The sequence below is a fragment of the Lynx canadensis genome, chromosome B3 (genome assembly GCF_007474595.2).
Source record: "Lynx canadensis isolate LIC74 chromosome B3, mLynCan4.pri.v2, whole genome shotgun sequence".
Classification (NCBI taxonomy): domain Eukaryota; kingdom Metazoa; phylum Chordata; class Mammalia; order Carnivora; family Felidae; genus Lynx; species Lynx canadensis.
This window is the reverse complement of record NC_044308.2, coordinates 61,220,514-61,245,981: the sequence shown is the minus strand read 5'-3', so window position 1 is coordinate 61,245,981 and position 25,468 is coordinate 61,220,514. Positions and strand designations below refer to the sequence as shown.

At 39.6% G+C, this 25,468-nt stretch overlaps 2 protein-coding genes across 3 annotated transcripts in view; both read left to right on the top strand.

The window, feature by feature from the left end:
- Positions 1–21,110, top strand: part of MGA (MAX dimerization protein MGA) — a 102,661-nt gene extending 81,551 nt beyond the window's left edge. Inside the window, 10 exon segments of the mRNA XM_030318429.2 lie at positions 1,150–1,440; positions 1,828–1,871; positions 1,873–3,342; positions 6,316–6,446; positions 8,947–8,998; positions 11,504–11,710; positions 13,485–13,596; positions 13,885–14,118; positions 15,230–15,406; positions 16,759–21,110. Coding sequence (XP_030174289.1) covers positions 1,150–1,440; positions 1,828–1,871; positions 1,873–3,342; positions 6,316–6,446; positions 8,947–8,998; positions 11,504–11,710; positions 13,485–13,596; positions 13,885–14,118; positions 15,230–15,406; positions 16,759–18,026 — 3,986 coding nt within the window. The 3' untranslated portion in view covers positions 18,027–21,110.
- Positions 21,111–23,767: 2,657 nt separating this feature from the next.
- The window catches only part of MAPKBP1 (mitogen-activated protein kinase binding protein 1), a 53,800-nt gene continuing 52,099 nt past the window's right edge, over positions 23,768–25,468 (top strand). Inside the window, exon 1 of one of the 2 annotated variants that reach the window (XM_030318430.2) lies at positions 23,768–24,941. In XM_030318430.2, coding sequence (XP_030174290.1) covers positions 24,825–24,941 — 117 coding nt within the window. In that variant the 5' untranslated portion in view covers positions 23,768–24,824. The remainder of the gene's footprint in view (positions 24,942–25,468) is intronic. The other variant, XM_030318431.2, reaches the window with a different exon arrangement.

Here is a 25,468-nt window from a genome sequence, read left to right as displayed (position 1 = left end):
AACAGTTTGGTCTTTGCGTTTTATTTCATTTTCACGAGTAGTTCTGGATCTTCTGTATAATTTGTCCTGTAAATGTTTGGAGCGTAACTTTCTTTTAGAAGTTTGATATGTTTTGTGGGCAGAGCGCCTATCTGATAGAATATCACATGTTAAGGTGATTTGTTTGGTTTGTTGATTTTTCTCATTAGTGATGAACTGAGGAAAATATTTATTAATGTTAAATAAGTTAAACTAATTTCATTGGTGATGTAAAATTGGTTTTATTTATGCTTACTATTACTGTATTCCTACCTTTTTATCCCCATTAGCCAAAATCTGTCTGTAGATTATCCCTACTATTTTTTTTCCATGTCTTAAGTATTCTAAATAATCTCTTCTAAACATTAAAGTGGCATCTTTCGATACTATCAGTGGTTTGAACATTTTTTAAGTTCACATCTTCTGCATTAAATTTTTGCCTTTTCTGTTTGTTTTAAAACTATTCCTTTGCCTCTTCCTAACCAGGCTCTATATCCCTGCTTTTTTGATGTCTCTCTTAATTTCATTCCATTTTGGGGGGGTATGTATTTTTTTTTTTCCTTTTGAAAAATAATTTACACATATCTTTACACTTTGGTTATTTGTCAGTGAATTTTAAAAACCAAGGAGTTTTTTTTATACCTCATGACTTTTAGTCCTTGACTTTATCTTACTTGAGTATGACCTAGGAAATGAAGTCATAAGTCCAGTAAGTGTGTTAACAGCCTGAATTTTAAGGTTAAAGAAGAGAATTTTATCTGAATGATCTGTTTAACTTTAATGGGAATCCAGATTTAGAGGCCTGCTGTGTTTTTCGTTAGGCCAGAGACATTATCTCTGTAAATGCACTTCATGACAATTGATGCTTGCTTGTTTTTTTTTTTTTTTTTTTTTTTTTTTTTTTTTACCATTTTGAATATAAGGACCTATAATGTCTGGTTGGTAATTAGATTTTAAGATAAATTGTTCTCAGCCATGAGATTATTTAATATATGATAGAGGTACAAGATTTCACCAACTATATAATTCATATTAGAATTTATTTGTAGGGTGGTCAGATCCCATATCATAATAATTTTTTGCTACATGTATTAAAGGAAAATTCTGATGTTTTCATTTCTTGTTTTTCAGAAAATGCCCCTCAGATTCCAGTGGCTACTCCCCAGGTCTCTCCTAACACAGTGAAACGTACTGGACCTCGATTATTGCTGATTCCAGTGCAGCAAGGTTCTCCTACTCTTAGACCTGCCCCAAACACACAACTTCAGGGGCATCGGATGGTCTTGCAACCTGTGAGGAGCCCAAGTGGAATGAATCTATTCAGGCATCCTAATGGGCAGATTGTTCAGCTCCTCCCTTTGCATCAACTTCGAGGCTCTAATACTCAACCCAACTTACAGCCTGTCATGTTTCGGAACCCAGGTATAAATTTGGAGATCTTTCTAATGAATTTTTCTTTGGTGGAATCATTTAGCCATATGACTTGTTAATACACTAAGATTTTTTTTTTTAAAACTTTTTTTTTTTTTTTTCAATGTTTATTTATTTTTGGGACAGAGAGAGACAGATCATGAACGGGGGAGGGGCAGAGAGAGAGGGAGACACAGAATCGGAAGCAGGCTCCAGGCTCTGAGCCATCAGCCCAGAGCCCGACGCGGGGCTCGAACTCATGGACCGCGAGATCGTGACCTACACTAAGATTTTTTAGTCTCAGAGTTAACCTGTCCGGAAAGAAAAGCACTTGTAAGTCTTGATGTGGGCAGTGGTAATTAAAAAAAGTGTTTTTTTTTTTTCTTCCCCTTTTACCAGGCTCCGTGATGGGAATCCGGTTACCCACTCCTTCCAAACCTTCAAGAGACTCCACCATCTTCTGCTTCGTCCTCTGCTTTCTCTGTTATGAATCCTGTAATTCAGGCTGTTGGGTCTTCTCCAGCAGTGAATGTTATCACTCAGGCACCATCATTGCTTTCTTCTGGACCTAGTTTTGTGTCTCAGTCTGGTACATTGACCCTGAGGATTTCCCCTCCTGAACCACAGAGCTTTGCAAGTAAAACAGGCTCTGAAACCAAAATAACCTATAGCTCAGGAGGGCAGCCTGTTGGTACAGCCAGTCTTATTCCTCTCCAGTCTGGTAGTTTTGCTTTGTTACAGCTCCCTGGACAAAAGCCTGTTCCCAGTTCCATTCTTCAACATGTTGCTTCTCTTCAGATGAAGAAAGAGTCCCAGAGTGCAGACCAGAAAGATGAAACAAGCTTTTTAAAAAGAGAGCAGGAAACTAAGAAGGCCCTGCAGTCAGAAGGAGAAACTATAGATTCTGAAGCTAATATAATAAAGCAAAACTCAGGAGCTGCTGCCTCAGTAGAAATCCTGAGTGATTCTTTAGGAGATGGGGGTGATAATTTGGATGAAGAATCCCTTACAGAAGAAGGTCCTATAACTGTTAAACCTTCTGAGCACTCCTATATCACTGGGTCACACATAGGTGAAGACTATAAAGATGGAGATGAAGAGCTTGGGATTCGAAATCATAAGAGTTCCAAAGAAAAACGGACTGTTCTAGAAGTTAAGACCATTTCCAAAAAAGCCAGCAATGTGACAGTCCAAAGTGCAAGTAATGTACAGCTTAAAAAGCTTGGTGATGTGAAAGTGGAACAGCAGAAAGGGTTAGAAAATCCAGAGGAAAACTCAAATGAATTTCCAGTCATCTCTAAGGAAGAAAGTAAGCTCGAATTATCAGGGAGCAAAGTTGGGGAGCAGCAGTCTTTTCCACAGCCGGAGGCCAAGGAGAAGGGATGTGGAGACTCTCTGGAGAAGGACAGTATTAGGGAGAGGTGGAGGAAACACCTGAAGGGCCCTTTGACTCAGAAATGTGTTGGAACTAAGCAAGAATGCAAGAAAGAGGCAGATGAGCAGTTAATTAAAGAAATAAAGACTTGTCAGGAAAATTCAGATGTGTTTCAACAAGAACAAAGCATCTCTGATTTACTTGGAAAAAGTGGAACTACTGAAAATGTCAGAGTTTTAAAAACTGAATGTGATTCTTGGAGTAGGATTTCTAGTCCTACAGCCTTCTCCATTGTTCCAAGGAGAGCTACAAAAGGGAGCAGAGGGGAAGGACGTTTTCAGGGTCACTTACTGCTGTCAGGAGAACAGATAGAACCAAAGCAAGAGAAGAATGGTGGACGAAGCAGTGCTGACTTGACTGTTTTGGATTTGGAAGAGGAGGACGAGGAAGAGGAGAATGAGAAAACCGATGATTCTATTGATGAGATTGTGGATGTTGTTTCTGACTACCAGAGTGAGGAGGTTGATGATGTAGAAAAGGTGGTGAGCCCATTTTTGTTGTGACTGAAACCTCAAGAATTTAAATGATTTATTAGAGACAGTAGCTTTCCCAGAAGATCACTAAGACCTGATACATTGAAATGGATGCCTAGGTTTAGATTATGATTAAATGACTTTATAGTTTTTAGGCTGTGTCAGTCAGGTAACATTTATTGAGCTTATATTGTTCTTTGAGACTTGTCTACTAGTATGGGAAGGCTGGCTTATTCCTTTGGGGGATAGATGCTTGAGAGTCCCTTTCAAGTTAGGTTTTAAAAAAAAGAAATTCTAAAACTACTACTCTCATTTCTTCTCAGTTTTTTTTTACATTTTCCATGTGAAGTGACTATAGCCTATCCGGTAGACATATAAAAAACTGAATGGGTGACCTTAGAACTTACCTACCTGCATTTAGAGAGATGTTTTTCTTTTGGAGAAAAATGAAAATACCATGCAATGTTTTAATATAACCCTGCCTTCAGTTACTTTTTTAATTATCTCCTAAAATTAGTTTCTAGAATTTATATTTTGAATTTGCATCATCTTCCTTTGTAATATGACCTTTATAATTTCACAAAATTTTTCTGAAGCCATTTTTGTAGGCTTCCTATTTAAGGTTGTAATCCTACCTAAGTGAGAAGCAGTATGATACAGGGCAGGAGTTGGACAAACTTTTTCTGTAAAGGGCTGGATTGTTAACATTTTAGACTTTGCAGGCTGGATGGCTTGCTGTTGGAATTGCTCAGTTGCTGTTATAGCATGAAAGCAGCCATACACAATACTAAGTGAAACAGTGTGGCTGTATTCCAGTGAAACTTTCATTTACAAAAAGAGGTGGCAAGCTTTGATTTGCTGATGCCTGACAGTGGGGTTGATGTAAACATAAGGATATTATAGCCAGCTGCCTATAGGGTGCCCTCAAATCTAAACTGTGTCCCTCTCTTTAGGAGCAGATAATATGGCCCTCTGTGGTGATTTTCATGCAGTTGGTTGTTTTAGAATCTCACTTCCATGAGATTCAGCCTCTGTATTATCTGGTCTTTCTCTGTTAATGCCTAACTGCCTTAATGCAGATAAAATATAACAAAAAGACTCCTATTTTAAAACTCTAAAATGTTTAACTATTCTAATGTTCCAATGTTGGTTTTTTCTGTACCTCAGTCGTCTCATTTGTAAAATGAGGATCTAGCTCTACAATTAGATGATTGTATATACATTTGCCTTTTCTATCTGTAGCCTCATCTTTTTTGAGGACAGGTACCTGTAGGTAGCTGAAGAATCTGAATTCATTGAGTTTAAGAATTATAATTCTGCTTTTTGCAGACTCTCCCATTGTAAGTCAGCCTGGGTAAGCATCAGACCAAAGACAGTCCAACTTTAAAACCAGTGAAAACTATTGCTATCAGTAAAACTGACTTATAATAGAACTTTTATTGTGTCTTAATCAAGGGTGGCATTGCTTGGATTTCCTAATAGGGAATCTGACATACAAGGTACAGTGACCTTTTTCAGAGTAAGGGCATTATATTAAAGATCTCTAAAATCGAAATTCTACATTGTATTTTTGCACTTGTGTGGGCACGTTATGATATCTTTGTGCATGTGATATTATATTGGAATAGTGTAAGGAAAGTAGTGAGTAGTCTATTTAATTTCAGTCTTCCATTGTGAAGTTTATTGGATATTATTTACAAAGCCTGCAGTTAAAGTCATGCAGTAGGCAGACATTCTTCAGTTTAAATATAAGGCATTTACCTACATTATTATTCAAACTCTTTAGATTCTGTCAGGACACTGTTGATTTAGCTTCCTAAAGTTAATAATTATTTGCATTGTTTAAATTCAATATACATTGTTGAAATGTGCTTAAATTGGGAAACATAAATGATGACTTGCATTTAGTGTCTATAGCTTATGGAACCTATAATTCATTGGGGGTAAGTAATTTTTCCATCAAGTGTAAACAGAATTAATGAGGTTATTGGGATGCTTTGTTTTGAGTTGTGTCTCTCAGGTATACTACAATTATAGATAACATATTCCTGCTTTAGTTTCTGGCATAGTAAACACTACTTTTAAGGTGGACTTAAAAATATCTGTAGATCCCAAATCCGTATGTTCTACTGTTTACATAAAATACACAATAAGCTTCCATGATAGGTGCTCAATAAATGCTTACTGATTGACTCTTTTTTTGTATTATCAAGTATGACAAGCTTGGGGTTTTTCAATACCTGAAATTCTTCAAAAGCTATCCTTGTGCGGGATTGAGAGGCTTAGAAGACTGGGCTACATTCTCTATTCATATCTGCATTGAGTCTGTCTTTGTGGGTGATACGGGGTTAGCCATGAGGCACTCTTTTTTTTTATGTTTATTTTTGAGAGAGTGAGACCGAGCGTGAGCAGAGGAGGGGCATAGAGAAGAGGGAGAGACAGAATCTGAAGCAGGCTCCAGGCTCTGAGCTGTCAGCATAGAGTCTGATGTGGGCTTGAACTCATGAACCGTGAGATCGTGATCTGAGCTGAAGTTGGATGCTTAAATCACTGAGCCATCCAGGCACCCCAGTCCTGAAGCACTCTTAAAATAGAACCTGAATTTTTCTTGTTTCTCCTTTTCCATTCACCAGATTTTACTTTATTGCTCATTAATCTTAAGATTTATGAAGCTTTAATATTTCTGTAAAATTTCTGAATTTTTCCGCTAGAAATAACACTGAAGCATCAATATAGTCTAATAATGTCTGTCTAGTATGTATCTATGATTTTTAATGCAGTGCTTGGTTGTTAGTTTTAACATATGTTGTCTTCATAACTTAATTCCTTCTTACGATTAACAAGTTTAGGATCACCTGTATTCATGGTATAAAGTCAATGTTGGGCCCTGGTTGATTTTATAAGGGGAGCATTCAGTTGAAAAGTTTAGGTGTGCTTACTTCCCAATGTTTTATTGACTTTTGGAATGCTTTATTTCAGAATAACTGTGTAGAGTACATTGAGGATGATGAGGAGCAGGTGGACATAGAGACTGTGGAAGAGCTCTCTGAGGATATTAATGTTGCTCACATGAAGACCACAGCTGCCCAAACGCAGACTTTTAAACAGCCGTAAGTCTTAATTTCTCTTTGGATTTTTGTTTTTTGTTACTGTTTTTGTGACCATAAACAAAACTAAATGTTCCGTTTAGGAACTCTGGGTAACTGACCTGGTTCCTTTGTTCCTCTAGCTTTTTTCTGACTAGTAGATGAGGAAGGAGCTGGAATTCAGAGGTAATTAACTTGCCTTGGTTATTGCTACAAGACCGTGTGTGAATATGAATAACTTGTGTTTTTGGAGCCTGACACGTTGGTATTAAAATACTAGTTTTGTATGTAGCTATTTAAGCTTGGGCAAGTCGTTAATCTGAATCAGAGTTTTTACTGATTAAATGAGGAAAATGCTCCCAATTTGAAGTGTTCTATAAGAATAATATATGCAGCTGGAGTAACTGACACTAGCGGACTACTCAACAGAGGTTAGTTCCTTTATCTTTTAAGAATAGGAATTAAATTCTAAATTTGGTTACTTTACTAGTTGAACAGGTAAGATACAGTTAGGAAAATTTTTACCTGTTCACATGATGAGACCAAAATACAGTATGATGACTTGCTCAGGAAAGTTTATTCCATTAGTAAGCCTTGTATTGGGGATTGTGGGGTGTGAGAGAACGATGGAAAAGAAGATAGGAGTTCTTATTGTGTGCCAGACATTGTGCTTTTTTCCCGTTATCTCATTCATGATGTAAACTAGCCCTGAGTTGAGAAAGAGTAATTCTTTGTCTCTGGTGATGCTGAGAAGGTGTAAGGATAGAGAAATAGGCCTAGTAATTTTCTTCATTCCAGAGCTATTTGGAGGCTACTTCATTTGCCTACTGGTTAAGATTGAAATAGTTTAAGTCTTTTAAAAATTTAATTAGATTTAAAGTTAGCAGTATTGCTGGAGAGAAGTTCATTATACTAAAATTGATTTTCTGAACATGAGCAACAAACAAATGTTATCCAAAAGATGCCATTTATAATAGTAACAGAAAACCTGTTAAGGAGTATTAACAAAACCTTTGTAAAACTTGTATAAAATGTTATTGCAAGACATTGAAGATTAATTCAATAAATGGAGAGAAAGAATAGTACACAAAGAGCACACACTGTAAAAGAGTGGATTGGTAAACATCTAATTTTCTCTCTGTCGGCACACCATGAAAACAGTGAAAAGACAAATTCAGACTAAGGAAAATATTTGCAGTACATGTTTGACAAAGGATTAGTATCAAGGACATGCAATAATTATTTAAGTCCTTAAGAAAAAGTTGATGGAGTAGATAAGTACATAATGGATATTACAGGTAGTTCACAGAAGAGGAAACCCGGATAGCCAATAAACACATACAAATTTGTTCAAACTCACAAGTAATTAGAGATATACATGTTAAATCACAGTGGCTTCATTAATTCAGATCCATAAAATTAGCAAGTAATTGCGATTTCTGATAGTACTGTTGTGTCTAGTTGTCGAGCGATGGGAACATACTGCAGGTGGAAATGTAAATTGGTGCACTTTGGAGAGTAGTGTGACATGACTAAAGTTGACTTCCATGCACTTGTTCCACTCAGCAATTCCACTCCTTGGTATGTATACCTTGGAAAAGTTCACACGTATGTACAAAGGGACATGCATGGGACTGTACATTGCAGTATTGTTTGCCATTGAGTAAATTTGGAAATAACCTAAATAACTATTAGAATTCTGAAAAAGAAATTTCACACTTTGAAAATTCACACTTTGGAATACTGTATAGCAGTTAAAATGATTGAACTAGAACTGCGTGTATCAATATCTTAGATGTAATGTTGAGTGAAATCAAATGAAAGATTCACTATATTGGGGGGGGCGGTGCCTTAGTGGCTCAGTTGGTTAAGCATCTGACTCTTGATTTTGGCTCAGGTCATAATCTCTTGGTTTGTGAGTTTGAGCCCTACATCAGGCTCTGTGTTGACAGGGCAGAGCCTGCTTAGGATTCTCTCTTTCCCTTTCTCTCTGCCCCTCTCCCCTGCATCCCCCCCCACCCCAAATAAAAAAGAAAGGTACATTATAGTGTATAATGTTTAAAGTGCTACATAATATTTTTTATTTAGGTATACATTACTAGTAAAACTGCAAAGCTATGCATGGTAAAAACTCTTTTTGGGAGTGTTCACCTATGAGAAAGAAGAGAGGAAGGAATGTGATTGGGTGGGCTGCACATAAGATCTCCTGTATTTTTGAGATGTTTTATTCCTCAGGCTGGGTGGTAGTTACCTGGTTGTTCATTATGTATTTTGTTGATATAGTTTTGTATGTATGAAATATTTTATGTTTGAAAAAGTAATTAGCAATTGTAGGGACTGTTTGGCACAGAGAGAAAAAGGCATACTGTTGAATTAAATTATATTGCCACATATATATAGGGCCTTGGCAAAAAGAAGCTGGTTACACTTTAAACAATTTGGGATGGTTTTGTTTAGTGTAGCTGTGAAATAGGTCTTGGGTTACTATTTCAGTAAGACATTGGAAAATATTGTCTTTACCTAGGTGCCGTACCCATATCTCTGCAGATGAAAAAGCTGCTGAAAGGAGTCGAAAGGTATTTACAGTATGTTTAATGACAATTATCTAATAAAATTGATAACATTTGTCATTAGGGTTTAAAATAACGTTAGTTATATTAGCTATGACTTTTTTCATGGCAATTTTTTACCAGTGAGTTAATAGAATCTGCTCCTTTTTCTTAATGAAATTATAGTATTAAAATGCTTCCCCCCTTTTAATTTTCTACTACTCCCAGATGATAGAATATTCTAGAACAATTAAAATGGTTATGAAGTTGATGAAAATTGACGTGCTTACTTGAAAACGGATCCTATACTCTTAATTCTCTGTGTGATGTGAAAAAAAACCTGGCGGTTTTTCTTGTTGAGATTCATGATTTTCAGTATCCTAAAAAATTATTCTCTGAAATGATGGGTAGCAATTCATGGAGCCATTAAATTCGGAACCTCCTTTGATTTTCTTAGACGTCATTATACCATAATTAATCAAGGGTTTTTTTTCTTTATCCGTACTAACATTATGAATGAAACAGAGTTTGATTATTTAAACCATTTTCCAGTTGTTACTCTGCCTTTTTGATTTAAGTGGTAAAAACAATTCTGGAGATTGGGGTTGAGGTGGAAAGTGGTATTTAAGTCTTTTCAGAAACCACTGGGTGATTAGTCTGGGTTTGTTTGGGGGGGGGATACATAAATTACATTATTGTAATAATTTTGCATGTATTACTATATTGTATTTTTTCATTCATCCTAAAATATTTTCAGGTGTAAGAATTTTCATTATAGCTTGTATTCACAAGCCATTGTTTATACCCTAATTATTATTACATATAAATCATTTGTAGTGTTTTGCTATATTTAGACTTGATATTAATTTTCTATCTTGTATCTTTTTATTTTCCCATACTATATAATGCACAAGGAGTTTGACTTTAGAGAGACCATGATTTTATATAAGAGTTTTGGGGTACTATCTGGATTGTGATAAAGGCCAACGGTGTCAAAAAAAAAAGGGTAATTAGAGACATCAGAAGGGGAAAAACAAAACCAAGAAACTGTAGAAGACAGGAAATGTCATTATTACTCGCTTTGAGTAGTAGTCACATTGTCTTAATATGGTAGCCACTGTTAATAATTTTTTTCAAACTTCTATAATCTGTGAATAAAGTATGGAAGACTTGCAGTTTTGAAAAAATGTGTAAGTAGAAATGACAAATTGGAAGGTGAAAGAAGAGAAATAGAGGGAAGAAGACGTGGAAAGATATGAGTGCTTGATATCCTCCTTTTACAAAGAGACACTGTTGATGAGAAGTTGAGATAGAATTATACTCAAGTTACAAAGGGATCAAGAGAAGAATTAGAATTAATGATACATCTATATTAGGAAGATGGGATTGTAAGAGGTGGGACAGTGGTGTGAGCTAAATCTTGTGCATAGCAGAGAGTAGATAGCATTGAAAATTACAAAGTATAAGCTTGGGGCACCTGGGTGGCTCAGTTGGTTAAGCGTCCAACTTTGGCTCAGGTCATGATCTCATGGCTCATGAGTTTGAGCCTCACATCAGGCTCTGTGCTGACAGCTTGGGGCCTGGAGCCTGCTTTGGATTCTGTGTCTGTGTCTCTCTCTCTGCTCCTCTCCACTAATGCTCTGTCTGTCTCTTTCTCTCTCTCTCTCAAAAATAAATAAACATTAAAAAAAAAAGAATAACCTTATCTTGTTTCTTACATAGAGTATAGATTTAGGAACTAGAAAAAGCCTAAAAGAAACAGAAAGTTGTTGTTTTTAAGGATCCAGATACATGTATAGGGCACAGTTGGTTTTCATTATAAGCTCTTCAAATATTTATATTTAAAACCCTATATGCATCTGTTCTTTTCAGTGATAAGTAACTTGTAAAAGTGAAGTAGAATAAATAAGAGAAAGAAGTCTAAGGCATACTGAGGGTCAAGAAAGACTTTGCTGAAAAATGCAAAGTTTGACTTTTAAATGTTAAGTTTTGGAGGGTAGGGTGGGAGGAATGGGTGCAAGCTACCATCTGTCTGTAATGGCAAAGTGGTGTGAGATTGCATAGTGTGTTTTGGAAACTTCTCGCACTTTGGAATGGTTGGAGAGAAAGGTGATTTAAGAAGAATAATAGTTGATCCATCACCAAATTGTAAACGATCTTAAAGCTTTTACGAAAAATATTTTAAACCTGTTTTCCATCAGTTAAGATTCTGTTGAAATTTTTATGTAATTTGTGTCATGAAAAAAAGTTTTAATAATAAATTACTTGCATAAGCTTTTTTTTAGATTGCCTCGCCTCACTTTCTTCCTCATTTGAGAACAATTGAAATTTGAGCTGAAGAGTGATTTACACTGTTGAAGTTAGATTTGCAGCAGGATAGACTTATAGTAAGATGACCAGTATTTAAAGGTTGTTAACAATAGTCCAGACAGAAGATGGTGGGTATCTGGTATGGAACAGAGCCATTTAGGATGGAAGAAGAGGGCAGGTACAAATGAAAGATAATCAGGTGGCTATCTTTTGTTTGCATAGGCTCCACCAATTCCTCTAAAACTGAAGCCTGATTACTGGAGTGAAAAACTACAGAAAGAAGCAGAAGCTTTTGCTTATTATCGCCGGACACACACTGCCAATGAGCGTCGCCGGCGTGGTGAAATGAGGGATCTCTTTGAGAAATTGAAGATTACCTTGGGATTGCTTCATTCTTCTAAGGTTTCCAAAAGTCTCATTCTCACTAGGGTAAGTGTTCTCTATAAATGACCGACAAACGAGAATTTGACTAAGAGAATCTTCTAGAGCTACTATGAGAAAGAGAATCATCACCCTAAGAGGGAGATTGAAGTAGAGCTTGTATTTAACATTTGAATGTGGACTAGTGAACTCCCAGCAAATCCTGTAAGGGGAAGAACCCTTAAGCTGCTGAGTCAAAGTAGTTTTTTATTGGAAGTCAAGTTCTTAATTGGCAGAACTATCTTTACTTCAGATTAAGTCAGAAACTCTAGTTGACTCTAGAGTTGAATCTCTTTTGGTGTTCTCCATAGCACTAGAACAGTTTACTACAGTGAAGAGCACAATGTAAGTGATATTTTAACATAGTTTTTAACAATTGCCAGCCATTTTAAAAGGAAATCTGAAATATCTAAGGTAATTAAATTGCTTTTGAGTAGAAGTTGGAGGAGTATAAGGCAAACATTCATATTCCTGTAGAACACAGTTATTTCAGCCAGACTTTACTTAGACTAGGAGGTGATTTTATTTTTATTTTTTAAGATTTTTGATGTTTATTTTTGAGAGAGCGAGAGAGAGAGGCAGACTGCAAGCAGGGGAGGGGGGCAGAGAGAGAGGGAAAGACAGAATCAGAAGCAAGCTACAGGCTCTGAAATGTCAGCACAGAGCCCGATGCGAGGCTTGAACATGAGATCATGACCTGAGCCAAAGTTAGACGCTTAATCGACTGAGCCACCCAGGCACCCATTAAGGTTTTTTTTTTAAAGTTTGTTTTGAGAGAGAGGGAACAGGAGCGGGGTAGGGGGGACAGAAGGAGGGAGGGAGAGAGAGAGAGAAAAAGAAAGAGAGAGAAAGAAAGAAAAGAAAAGAAAAAAGAAAATCCCAAGCAGGCTCTGCACTGTGCTCCAATGTGGGGCTTGAACTCACGAACCTCAAGATCATGACCTAAGCTGAAATCAAGAGTCAGATGCTTACCTGACTGAGCCACCATGCACATGCCCTGTGGGAGGTGATTTTAAAGTTGATGATTACGGGTGCCTGGGTGCCTCATTTGGTTGAGCATCCCACTTTGGCTCAGGTCACGATCTCCTGGTTTGTGGGTTTGAGCCCTGCGTTGGGCTCCTGGAGTCTGCTTTAGATTCTGTGTCTCCCTCTCTCTGCTCCTCCCCTGCTTGATATCCCTCCCTCCCTCCCTCCCTCCCTGTCTCTCTCTCTTGTCTCTCAAAAATAAAATCTTAAGGGGCGCCTGGGTGGCGCAGTCGGTTAAGCGTCCGACTTCAGCCAGGTCACGATCTCACGGTCCGGGAGTTCGAGCCCCGCGTCAGGCTCTGGGCTGATGGCTCGGAGCCTGGAGCCTGTTTCCGATTCTGTGTCTCCCTCTCTCTCTGCCCCTCCCCCGTTCATGCTCTGTCTCTCTCTGTCCCAAAAATAAATAAACGTTGAAAAAAAAAAAATAAATAAAATAAAATCTTAAAAGGAAAGTAAAGTTGATTAAAATCAAAGCAGAGCAAAATGTTTTATATCTCCTTGTAGTAGTAGAAATACCTGTGAACCACCTGTGAACCACTCAGTGATGCTCTTTGGAAATAATCATGTTTCTTAGAAGAATAAGCCAGAAAACCTCCTGCAGTTTAACAGATAAGTTTCCGAAGCATCAAGAATTGTTTCAAATGACATTATAAAGTTTTCTAAAATACTCGTCAAACTTTTTTCATTAAAGAAATTGAGTAGGCCTTACCTGTTCTTAGGAAAAGCGAATCAATTTACATTAATTTCTTGTTTGTAGGCATTCAGCGAAATTCAGGGACTAACAGATCAGGCAGACAAATTGATAGGACAGAAAAATCTCCTGACTCGAAAACGGAATATTTTGATACGGAAAGTATCATCTCTTTCAGGTGAGATATGTGAATGATCTCTGGTATAGAATATAATATAACGTCTTTAGTGAGGAGTAATCCTTAGTAGACTTTTCAGATATTACTTAGTTTATGGCTTGGTTCCCAGAGTTAACAGTAGAGTTACCTTTTGATTGGGTGAGGTGTTTCTTCTGGAATATAATCATTCTTGCTTTCCATAATTTTGGGGAATATAGTTAAATCAACTGGATTTCAGTTGACCCTATTTCCTATTATATGGGGTCATATAATGAGCCGTGTGATGGTTTATTCCTTATCAACCTATAGGTAAGACAGAAGAAGTGGTCCTGAAGAAGTTAGAGTATATTTATGCAAAACAACAAGCACTAGAGGCACAAAAAAGAAAAAAGAAGATGGGATCAGATGAGTTTGATGTGTCTGCCAGAACTAGCAAACAGCAGGAAGGATCTTCTGCATCATCTGTAGATGTTGGACAGATGTTTATAAATAACAGGAAGGGGAAACCTTTGATTCTTTCCAGAAAAAGAGACCAGGCCACAGGTAGGAGGGACATGTTTTGCTTTTCTTAATGCAGGTGAACATCAGTTTAATTCAGTGGACTGAGTCTTTTTTTGGCCATAATTTTAGATTTAATTAAATGAATTAAAGATGGGTTGTATAAAAAATATTAACCACATTAGATTTTAGTTTCTAACTTTATACATTCAAGTAAATCCTAAGAAGTTACCAGTTATGGTAACCTGTAAAACCTACTTTTGATAGCAGTCAGGTTATTCTAATGTTTCAGTGAGTATTTTTTTAAGTTGTCATCTTTTCAGACTTTAATACGTAAACTCTTGATTTCCCCGTAATTCTGTTCACAAGTTGAGGAAGTTTGGGTCTTTATTTCTCGTGCTGAAACTAATAAATTGGAATTGAAAAAAAAATCAATTTTGTTGAGTCAGGCTCCATTTTCATCAGATTGCCCATCAATCAGTTGCTGTTAAGGAGCAAAAGTAAATTGGTTTTAAGTTCTTGTTCTCTCCTGTCTTGATTTTGGAAATGAGGCTATATTGGTTTTATATTACTTGTTTATATTCTTAGAGAATAGTGTATCCTTTTTTATTCTTTGGGTGGCCCATTTTATCAACCAGGATATCTAAGAGAAAAGTAGTGATGGATACTAAAATATGAGTTAGTTTTAACATTGCAGATTCAAATGATGTTATTGCTACGAAAAGATTTTAATGATCATTTTGTCTAGTCCACCTCATTTCATAGATGGAAAAGCTAGAGGTTTGAGAGCTAGAAACTTAAAGTACTTTGTTAGAGGTGTATAAGGAAAACAAGCCTGGGGATAGGATTTTGCATGCCTTTATCCTGATTCACTGTCAAGACTATTGGGACCATTCTGTTGAAAAAGTGGTTCCTTAGCTCTTTTCCTCAACATAAGTTCTGTCCCTTAGGAGAATCCGTGGACAGATAACCCATTACACAATGAAAAGTGGTCAAAAAATAAATTCCCAGTTGAGGCACCCTAACTAAATTTGAAATTTTACCCTTTGCCTTTTAAGTCAATGTGTGGTTTTAGGGATATTGCCTCGGCTTCTAGGCTATACTAGCATTAATTGCAGACCTTTTATCCTTAACAAATTTCTCATTTTCCTTACAGAAAATACCTCACCCTCTAACACTCCACACACCTCTGCCAACATCGTGATGACTCCGCAAGGGCAATTACTCACCTTAAAAGGTCCTTTATTCTCAGGACCAGTGGTAACTGTTTCTCCTGCTCTCTTAGAAACCGATCTGAAGCCTCAAGCTGCCACCAGTGCTGTGGCTCAATCAGGTATGTTGTAAGTATTGTCCTCTATGGGTAGTAAAAAAGTTATCCCTGATATCTCACTGTGAGAGAGAAAGCCTTTGAATGTGTTCTGTAACGATAAGATCTCTTATGTTTGCATTTGCCTTGGAAAGAGATGACCCTCTTTTTAAATTTTTTTTTTTTTAACGTTTATTTATTATTGAGGGACAGAGAGCAGGGGAAGGGCAGAGAGAGGAGGAGACACAGAATCCGAAGCAGGCTCCAGGCTCCGAGCTGTCAGCCTAGAGCCCGACGTGGGTAGAGCCCGACGTGGGGCTTGAACCCACAAACTGCTAGATCATGACCTGATCTGAAGTCGGACGCTTAATTGACTGAGCCACCCAGGTGCCCCTGACCCTCTTTTTAGAACATGTTTGGCTCTATTGATTTTTTTTTTTTTTAAACATGGGATTGGGAACTCCTTTGTGATTTTTAGTTAATTCTGAGTAGGAAAAACACTGAAAATATTTGAAAGTAAAAGGAAGATGAGGAGTCATTGTTTAGTTTTTGGCGTTGACAAATACTTATCAATCTTATGTGGTATTCTGAGATGGTGCACTCCTAGGTTACCAGCCGGATTCAGTTTGAGCATGACTCCCTTTTGGGGATAAGGAGTAGAGTTGGAAAGGAAGTCTCACTTTGATGATTTAGGTTTCAGGCACCTAAATTTCTGTTAAGGCAGAAGGGTATCTTTATCAGTACTAATACTGTTAAACTCATTCTGGAGTGGTCATCTTTTCTTTTACAGTGCTGCCTCTAGGGCTTCGTTTTTCCCTCAGAGTAGCAGTTAATTGGGTGAACAGAATCAAGATGCATGTCTGCCTCAGTATAAAGAATTAACCGGGGAGCTTTCCTATAAAATATTAAATAAAACTTGTAATATCAAAGAATATTAAGCAGTCCTTTGGTTAGTCCTTTTACCTATTTTCTTAGGTTTTTTTTTTTCCTTTTTTTTCCTAATGTTTTTTTTGTGAGTGAGAGAGAGCATGAGTGGGGGAGGGGCAGGGAGAGAAAGAGGGAGACACAGAATCCGAAGGACGCTCCAGGCTCTGAGCTGTCAGCACAGAGCCCGACGCGGGGCTTGAACTCATGAACCACGAGATCATGACCTGAGCCATCAGACGCTTAACCAACTGAGCCACCATGCGCCCCTACCTATTTTCTTGTTAAGCTAGGTCTCCATAATTTGAAGAACTAATAGTTCCTTTCATCTTTTTGATAAAAGTAAACTGGTGAATTTTGACTACCAACTTTCTGAGAGATCTCAGGTCATTGGGTATGAATGAGAGAGGAATGCTTACTGCTGTAGAACTAAATGAATTTTTTTCCCCCCCCAGAAAATGACGACTTATTTATGATGCCAAGAATTGTTAATGTGACATCATTGGCCACAGAGGGAGGTTTGGTAGATATGGGTGGCAGCAAATATCCTCATGAAGTTCCTGATGGCAAGCCACCTGACCACCTGAAAAGTACTGTCAGGAATGAAGATAACTCCTTTGAAGATTCGGGTAGAATCTCTTCCAGAGGCAGCCATAGAGACGGCAGAGTGGCACTGGGTCCAACACCAGTTTTTCTGGCAAATAAAGATTCTGGTTTTCCACAAATAGTTGATGTTTCCAGTATGCAAGAAGCACAAGAGTTCTTACCCAAAAAGATTGCTGGTGAAATGAGAGGTATTCAATATAAATGGAAGGAGTGTGAATCTAGACGGGAGAAACTGAAGCCAAAGGAGTCCACATTTCATAAATTGAAGATGAAAGATCTCAAAGACTCCAGTATAGAGATGGAACTGAGAAAGGTAGCATCAGCTATAGAGGAAGCAGCGCTGGATCCCGGCGAACTGCTAACTAATATGGAAGATGAGGATGATACTGATGAGACACTGACTTCTCTGCTCAATGAGATTGCCTTTCTTAATCAGCAACTAAACGATGACTCTGTTAGCCTGGCTGAACTGCCCAGCTCTATGGATACGGAGTTCCCAGGGGATGCTCGACGGGCTTTTATCAGTAAACTTCCTCCTGGGAACCGAGCGACTTTCCAGGTTGGCCACTTGGGAACTGGTTTGAAAGAGTTGCCTGATGTACAAGGGGAGAGTGACTCTGTCAGTCCTCTCCTCTTGCACTTGGAAGATGATGACTTTTCTGAGAATGAAAAACAACTTGCAGAACCAGCGTCTGAGCCAGATGTCCTAAAGATTGTTATTGACTCTGAGATAAAGGATTCCCTCCTTTCTCACAGGAAAGCCAGTGATGGAGGGAAGAGTACTTCTGGTGTCCCTGCAGAGCTTGAAAATGTGTCCTCACCTCCCATCCTACACATGAAGGCTGGCCTAGAGAACAACAGCACAGATACTTTGTGGAGGCCTATGCCAAAGTTAGCACCTCTAGGTTTAAAAGTAGCTAATCCTTCTAGTGATACAGATGGTCAGGGTCTCAAGGTGATGCCTTGTTTGGCACCTATAGCTGCCAAAGTTGGACACAAAATGAACTTAACAGGGAATGACCAGGAATGCCGGGAGAGCAAGGTGATGCCTACATTGGCACCTGTTGTGGCCAAATTGGGCAACTCTGGGGCCTCACCAAGTTCTGCAGGGAAATGAACTTTCCTGTCCTCAGGCAGAAGCCAGGCTATGAGGGAAACCTCCTTTCTCTGTAGGCATCTGTTTATTTGTGTCATGGAACTGTGATCCTTGACTTTGATGCAGTGGATGATGGTAGAGAAAGGGGGGTAGGGTGCTGACCTCGGTATAAGAAATTACTACTATGAAATTCTGATCATGTTAAAATGTGTTACCTCACTTGTGGTGCTGGGTCTCCTCATCCTCTCTAAGAAGATGTGATCCATTACTGAACACGAGGTGCCCCTCTTACCCAAGGAATTCATAACAAGACTCTAGGTCCATAGTGGTTCCTAGTTCTTCCCTCCCAGAGAAAAAGCTGCTTGAGACTTTGCAGTTGTTATGGGCTGAGTTGTAGTGGATAGCTATTGTTTATGTGGCTTAAGTCTGAAATCCAAGGAATGTGATGCACTCGGGCAAAGGGATCCAGAAGAGAGTTTTTAGTTGGTGGTTCGAGTAGGGTGAGAGAGGATGGGTACCATGGAATACCAAAGTGAAATGCTTTGTGTCATTCAGCAAAATATTCTCTTCTGTCATATCCCAAGTAGCTTCCATTTCCTTATCTTTCAATCAGAATTACAAATCCAAGCCTTCTGGTAAAGTAGGAATGCTTTTAACTTTTATTACTGAGGTGATTATTTTCAGATGTTAAAATACTAGCTCTCCCTTACTGTCTGAGTGTTGAAAAGACATTTCACGGTACCAGGGGTTTCTACCTGGGATACATATTTTGGAAGTAGGCATGGAGGGAGCCCTCCCCTTTTCACATATCACATCACTCAAGAGACAGCTAGAATGAAAAGCATTCCCTGCCCAGACCAGAGACCGTGGCCAAAACAAAAAAAATTGTGGGGCTGGATACTTCCCAAATCAAACCAGTCTCCTGGTGCTTGAAGGTTTCATTCACTTTTACCTGCACAGGATGTAAAGGAAAGAAAAGTCACAGTAGGCACTCTTTACCAGGGAAATGAGGCAGTATTTGAATCACAAGATATATTTTTTATTACCTGCTACCATGGATTCAATGATCTGTAGAGCTTTTTCACTCGTAAGCTGTCAGGGTATGAAGGACTGACAGCCTGTAAAGATAAAGATATTTATATTTTTGTATAGTTGTTTTCATAGATTTCTCAAAGGCTGAAGTTTTCAACCTAGAAGATGAGATTTGTATTGAGTATAGAAAATGATGTTTCCTATCTAGTTTGTAAATAATCATGGTGCACTTGAGGGGTCTCTTAGAAACTCCTGGGGGCAAGAATCACTATTCTGAAAATGTATAGATTGGGATTTAGCTGCTGCATTTTGCCTTTCTTAAATAATTATATTTTGGAATGTAACCCCTGTTCTGTCTTCATTGACAGGATTTGCTTGTGTTGTGAAACACTAACACAAGAGCTTCCAGTGCCTGGGCTGTGCCTAGGTGATGCTATTTCTTCAACATCTCCCTTGCCTTCTTTATGCCAAATCCCACTCAGCAGATCTTCAGATGTAGGTTGTTGAGGCCAGCTTTGGAATAGTTCTAGCCAGTGAATTAGTACTTCCATGGTTGGTTCCCTTTCTAGTAACTCTGGTAATTAGATTGAAAAGGGTGGAAAAATTTCCTCTGCAATTGCAGTGGGAGCAAATTCTTTGTTGTTATTGTGCTACTTGCCTTTCTAGACCTGCTCATCAGCATTCAACCTTCCCTCCTCTAAAAGTTACTGAAGAAGCTTGAAGTAGGTAATGAGTGCCCCTTAGCTTCTCATTATCCCTCCCACTATTTACCCAGCAGAGTTCATTCAATGCCTTAGCCAAGGAGTCCAGCACCTGTCTCCCCTGCTAATAATTGACCTTGGAGATCCTAGTATTTTAATCCAGGTATAGCAGTTTCCCATTATTAACTTGCTTGTCTCGTCCTCACATTTCCTCCTGACTTCCCAAGGCTCTTGTTAATGGCTTTTGAGGGTCAGCCAAGGAGAAGGCAAGTGAGTGAATAATCCTCAGGAAAAGAAGGACCATTCTGCTTCTGAACACTTTTCCCTTTTTAGAAGAAAGTAAAGAGGTAATAATCAGTTCTTCATGCAAAGATATTTGACTCTGTTCATGAGAGATGTACAAAGATGGAAATGAGAGATGATTCCAGGTCTGCAAGAAGGCTGCAGATGTCATTACAAACTCCCAGGATAATGGTGTTTTCAAGACCTCTTAGAACGAGTAAGTTGTGAAGGCTAATTTGAAGGAGGGCTCTATCTTCAGAACAGTCCGGCAGTCTTGACAGAAATCTCAAATCTCCAAAAACTCCTACCCTTTAACCTTACCCCAAGAGAAACTGATCTATGAAAATGACATGTGTGATTGTGAAAGATGTAGTTGAGTGAGAGGAGTTGAGGAACTGGGAGGATAGTGAGCTCTCACCCTAACACTATAAGAAGCATGATCTCAGTAGACCAATAATTCGCCTTTTTATACATCTGTAAATAAATGGAATGTTTTTAAGAATATAATTATGTCAGATTTAGCCTTTTCTTTTATATATTAAATATATATCTTTCCTTTTCTGCTTTTGAAAAATGACTATTTTTTTAGAAACGTAAGAACAGAAGTTTGGTGAGTGGAAGGCAGAATGTATAAACTTGAAATAAATCAGTTATAATAATGAAAGGAGGACTTGGTGTTGGGAGGTTTGTGCTGAGTTGGAGTAGAGAAATCTAATACCCAGAGTCATTTGAGAGAGGTACCACTGAAGTAATTTTATCATAGGAATTCCTTACTGTTTTCAAAGTTTCTGACCTGCCATTTGGAGAGATTTTTGTTAATCCTTGTAGCGTGTTTTACATGGAGACTTCAAAAATTTCCACAAATTGACAGCAAATGTTCGTCTCAAGAAGTTGTTCAACAGTGAGGAAAGACTAGCCTCATAATACCAATGTGTGCAAGGTAATATATCTGTTACCTTAGAGAATAACAGGACATAAACACAATCTCAGGGGCTAAGGACAGATGTTTTTAAAGCAAGATATATGTTAACTAGTATCACGATTTACGAAAGATTTTATTTATTAAAGGGGTCCTTTAGACGTTGCACTACTCTAAGATCACATGGTACAGTGTTTTGTGTTTTTTTTTTTCCTCTTCTAATTCTAATGGTTTTAGATATTAAGAAGGAATGGGATCAGGTGAATTGAGAGGTAAATGCACTTTGCAGACGGGTCTGAAAAATGGTGATAACCCTTGTTCCTCATGCCCACATTAAAAAACAATGCATAGAGTAGGCTGCACATTTTCAGGTACTTCTGTAGAGAATGATGGATAACAAGAATCTGAGTACATTTCTTGCACAAAATGGTTGATTTTGAAGAAAGTGGTTGTAAGGGCATCAGTACTTCATGTTACTGTTGTATTACCTCTAATGAAATTTTACATGAATATGAATGGCTGGAAACAGAGGAGATTAAAGCTGAGGTATACAAGACTCACTGCCATTTGGAGAAAAAAAAGATCAGTCAAAAATGCATTTTTGAAACTAAGAGGGAAATAATTTGATATATACAACTTTTAAGCTGAGGCATAACTGACTGAACTGCTCTGCAGAGATATACAACCATTGAGTAATAGTGTAATGGAGGCGTGTGTGGAGGGTGAGAAGGCTAAACCACAAAATGATTTGGGAATTTTGAGACAAATCTAAGCTCTACTAAATTCTTCTATCAATACAAATTCTGCTATTAGAAGAGATTTTGTTAAATAAGAAAGCAGTCTTGGAAGCATTGTTTTGAGATCCATTCTGTTTCCAACTGCAAGCATCAATCACAGCTGTCCGACAGTGCCTTGCATGTAAAGGTGCTCAATAAATAATTGAATTGATGAGCAAATGTTTACTCCAGCCTGTTAGTTTTCCAGGGTCTTATAATTGCACCTTTTTGCATGTTAAGCCTAGGGTGAATTTTAAAATCTGATCTAATGAGCATAGTTTAAAACAGACAATTGTATACATCCATTCCCAGACAGAATTTTAAAATCTGACAACCATGTATGTTTAGGACATACACAAGCAGAATAAAAAGTGAAATAGTGTATGGATGGTGAAATACTTAATATCAGGGTCAACTGCATTTGGAGGGTGGGTTGGGAATTATTTGGAGAAAAGGGAAGAATGGTTTTATTCACACTGGACTTGGGACTGCTATTTTCTGAGGAATTAAGCATGGGAACAGTCTAGATCCTATTCCCATATTGACTATTCAGAAGCTGCAGGGTACCTAGACAAATGTACTAAATGGTGAAGAATTGATAATGTGTGGTTTTGGCCTTGGACCGGGAGTACCCAGATTCTAGACTTAGAATATCTCATTACACTGTTCTCAGTTTTATCACCTCGATCATTTTAGACAATGAAATTAGCTTGGATTTGCCTCTACAACTTGAGCTTCAGATGAGAGTAATTTGGGGAACATTTTCTCTAAGGGGGTAAACCAGGGTACCTTTGGACAGGAAATGACCAATGACACTTTGTAAGCCCATTCACCTGGCCACAAGTGGTAAGTGAGAAAACCAATAGTGGACACAAAAATCTGGAGAGAATTAGGGAGACTCTTGAGTGTGGAGGCAGCAGTTGGTGGGGCATGTAGCACACAAGTAAGGACAGCAGGTGGCACTATTTATTAGTGTTACATTGGCTGCTACCCCCTTGAAGGTAAAAGTAGCAAGAAATTTAAAGAACCAACTCCCCATTTAATACTCTTGGTGGCTGACCCTTGCTTCTTTCCTTCAGATTTGAGAAGTAAATGTGAAAATCCCATTTTGTGTGTAGTGGAAGGGTAGGAAACCTCATGCCATCTAGGTGCCTTTCCTGATTTTTGTTTCAACTTGTGAGCTTTGCAGATCTCATTTTTAAGTACATGGCTACCATACACACAAGCACATACCTCTGCCAAATGGCTATACAAGGAATGGGTTTAGGGGTCCTAATCCTTTTGCTGACATGTCATCTCCCCCAGGGGTTCCAAAGGTTTGGATAGGGTGAGACATATCCGTGTACGGTTTCTCTGGGGCCCAAGTCTTTTGGCTCACATTAACCTTTCCATAGGTAATTTCTTGAAGTAGCAATGAGGCCAAAAGGCTTCTAGGAAATAAACTCAGGTTGAGACACCTATGGAATAATATGAGTGTTTCTGTGCGCGCGCCACTCCGCACCCCCAGGATGAGCTCGAAAAAATATATCACTAAATATAGTGCCAACAAGCTTGACCGTGACCTCGCCAAAGCAACAGTACTAGGGAAAAGGAGCAAACTTGACATGAACTAATAAAATATCTGGAGCAAGAATGTCTGTTAACTCCAGGTGAGAGAGCGTGGTGAGACATTGGAGCCTAAAGGAAACATGTTATTTCACAGGCACATTCACTTGTCTCTCCCTTCCCTCGCACACCTGAAGCTCAGTTCATGGCTGTCATCTCCCGCCCCCTTTTTCGATCATGGCCAATCAGGTTGCCCAGTTCAAAACACTTCTTAGCGATCTTAAGAGCTATTCAGGAGTCATTTGCACGCAGGTCTACGCGCCGGGAAGGCGGTGAGCAGAAACGATTCTAACCGCTTTAAATCCCAGCACTTGGGGTCGATGGGAGCAGACCCTTAAAGCTGTACCTCAATCTTGTAATTTTGAGCAAGGAGTTGGTTTTGGCTAAGGTCTCTCGGGCCTCTCAAATGCCAACCGCAGCACCATGGGGGCGTGGTTAATGTCTTGTTGGGACTCAGGGAAGTGCAGTTCTCTGGAGGACGAGGCCTGATAATACCATAAAAGGCTGGTTGTCTCACTTCTGAAGGCACGTTCGTTGACCTTCCTTTAGGAGCGATACCCGCGATTGCCCTGTGCGGAACCCTTAGTTCTCGAGTCTTGTCTCTGCTTCCTAGCTTCATTGGCTCCGCCTCCATAAGCCTTACTGGTCCACTCTCAGAACGCCCTCCTGGATACAGACCGCACCCCCTCGCCTAGACTCCGCCTCACGAGCCCGTAGCTTGGCCCAGGCGGTAGTTCGCGTTTTGAGCCGTTCGTGCCACCATAGCTGCTGCTGCTGCTGCCGCCGCGGAGCTGAAATCGCAGAGCGCGATGCCTGAGGGCGCTGTGAGCGGGGTGGCCCCCGCGCCCTGGGGCTGGTGAGGCTGGGCCCGAGCGGGGGCGCTGGCGAGTAGCTGGGGCTGCTGAGGGAAGTGAAAGAGAAGGGTCCAGTCTCCTGCGGAGGGCCAAGGGTCGGGGTGGGGGAGGGAGGCTCCCGTGGCAGAACCGGTTGCCGGGCCACAGCGAGCCCCGCCGCGCCGAGTGTCCCCACGGCCACCAGCTCAGGTGTCCAAAGCCCCCGGCGGGACTCCTCAGTGGCCTAGGCGGCCTCCTTCTTTAGACACCGCAGTTGCCATGGGAACAGTTGGGCATTAACGGGGACCAGACCAACCACTAGCCCTGCTAGGGCCAATCCCATCCCTCCGGCTAAACGCCTTTGGCAGGCGTGGGCCTGGCATTTCTTTGCAGCTCAGGCTTTCCCCCACCCCCCCCCACCCCCTTTTTCATGGGTTTGTCCTTCAGATGTAACAAACAGCGCGGTGCTAGAAGGCAGGTATGAGAAAGAGGGAGAGGGTAATACCTAGAGATAATAGCTGCAGACACGACTAGGCAGAAGGTAAGGTGGCCTCTGCCATCTCAGGTCAGTGGGAGGGCATACTGGAAGGACCTGTGGAGTGGGAAGGCAGTGCTGCTTTTGAGACAAGTCCCAAGATTGGGCCAGGAACTGTCCCCTGGGGCTCCTCATCATGATGGCTGTGGAAGGGTCAACCATTACCAGCCGGATCAAGAACCTACTTCGATCCCCATCCATCAAATTACGCAGGAGTAAGGCAGGAAACCGGCGAGAAGACCTCAGCTCCAAGGTGAGTCCTGGTATTGCGAGGCACCCCTTTCCAAGCCTCCCCTCCTCTGCTCCGTGTTCCTCTTTTGCCTTCCTCTTTCTTAGGAAAGAGGAGAACTAGAAGCTCCTGTTGGCTCTAAAGGAGCAAGTGTGCCCATTTCTGCCCCTTAAGAAAACAATGATTTGGTTTTAGGTTAAAGGAAGCAGCAGTGGGCATGGTGAGATTTCTCCATGAAGACGAATAGGAGGAAGGCAAGCTGGATTCAGTTGTGGCCTCACTACAAACTAAGTCTGTGCTTGGGGAAGCCAGTTCATAATTGATGACTCCGTTTCCCTTCTTGGAAGAGGGTAGTGGGACCACATATCCTGTGAAGGGCTGAGTTGTGACTAATGTAGCTGCAGGTGTTAGTGTCACAGCTCAGGTTATGCAAGACAGGAGTAGCAGAATGAACACCTAGTTTGAGGAATTGATTTGGTAAATGCGTTTGCCTGGGGTCAAAACAAATTTATTTGCCTTTTCTAGAAACCTAAATTAATTTAACTGGAGCC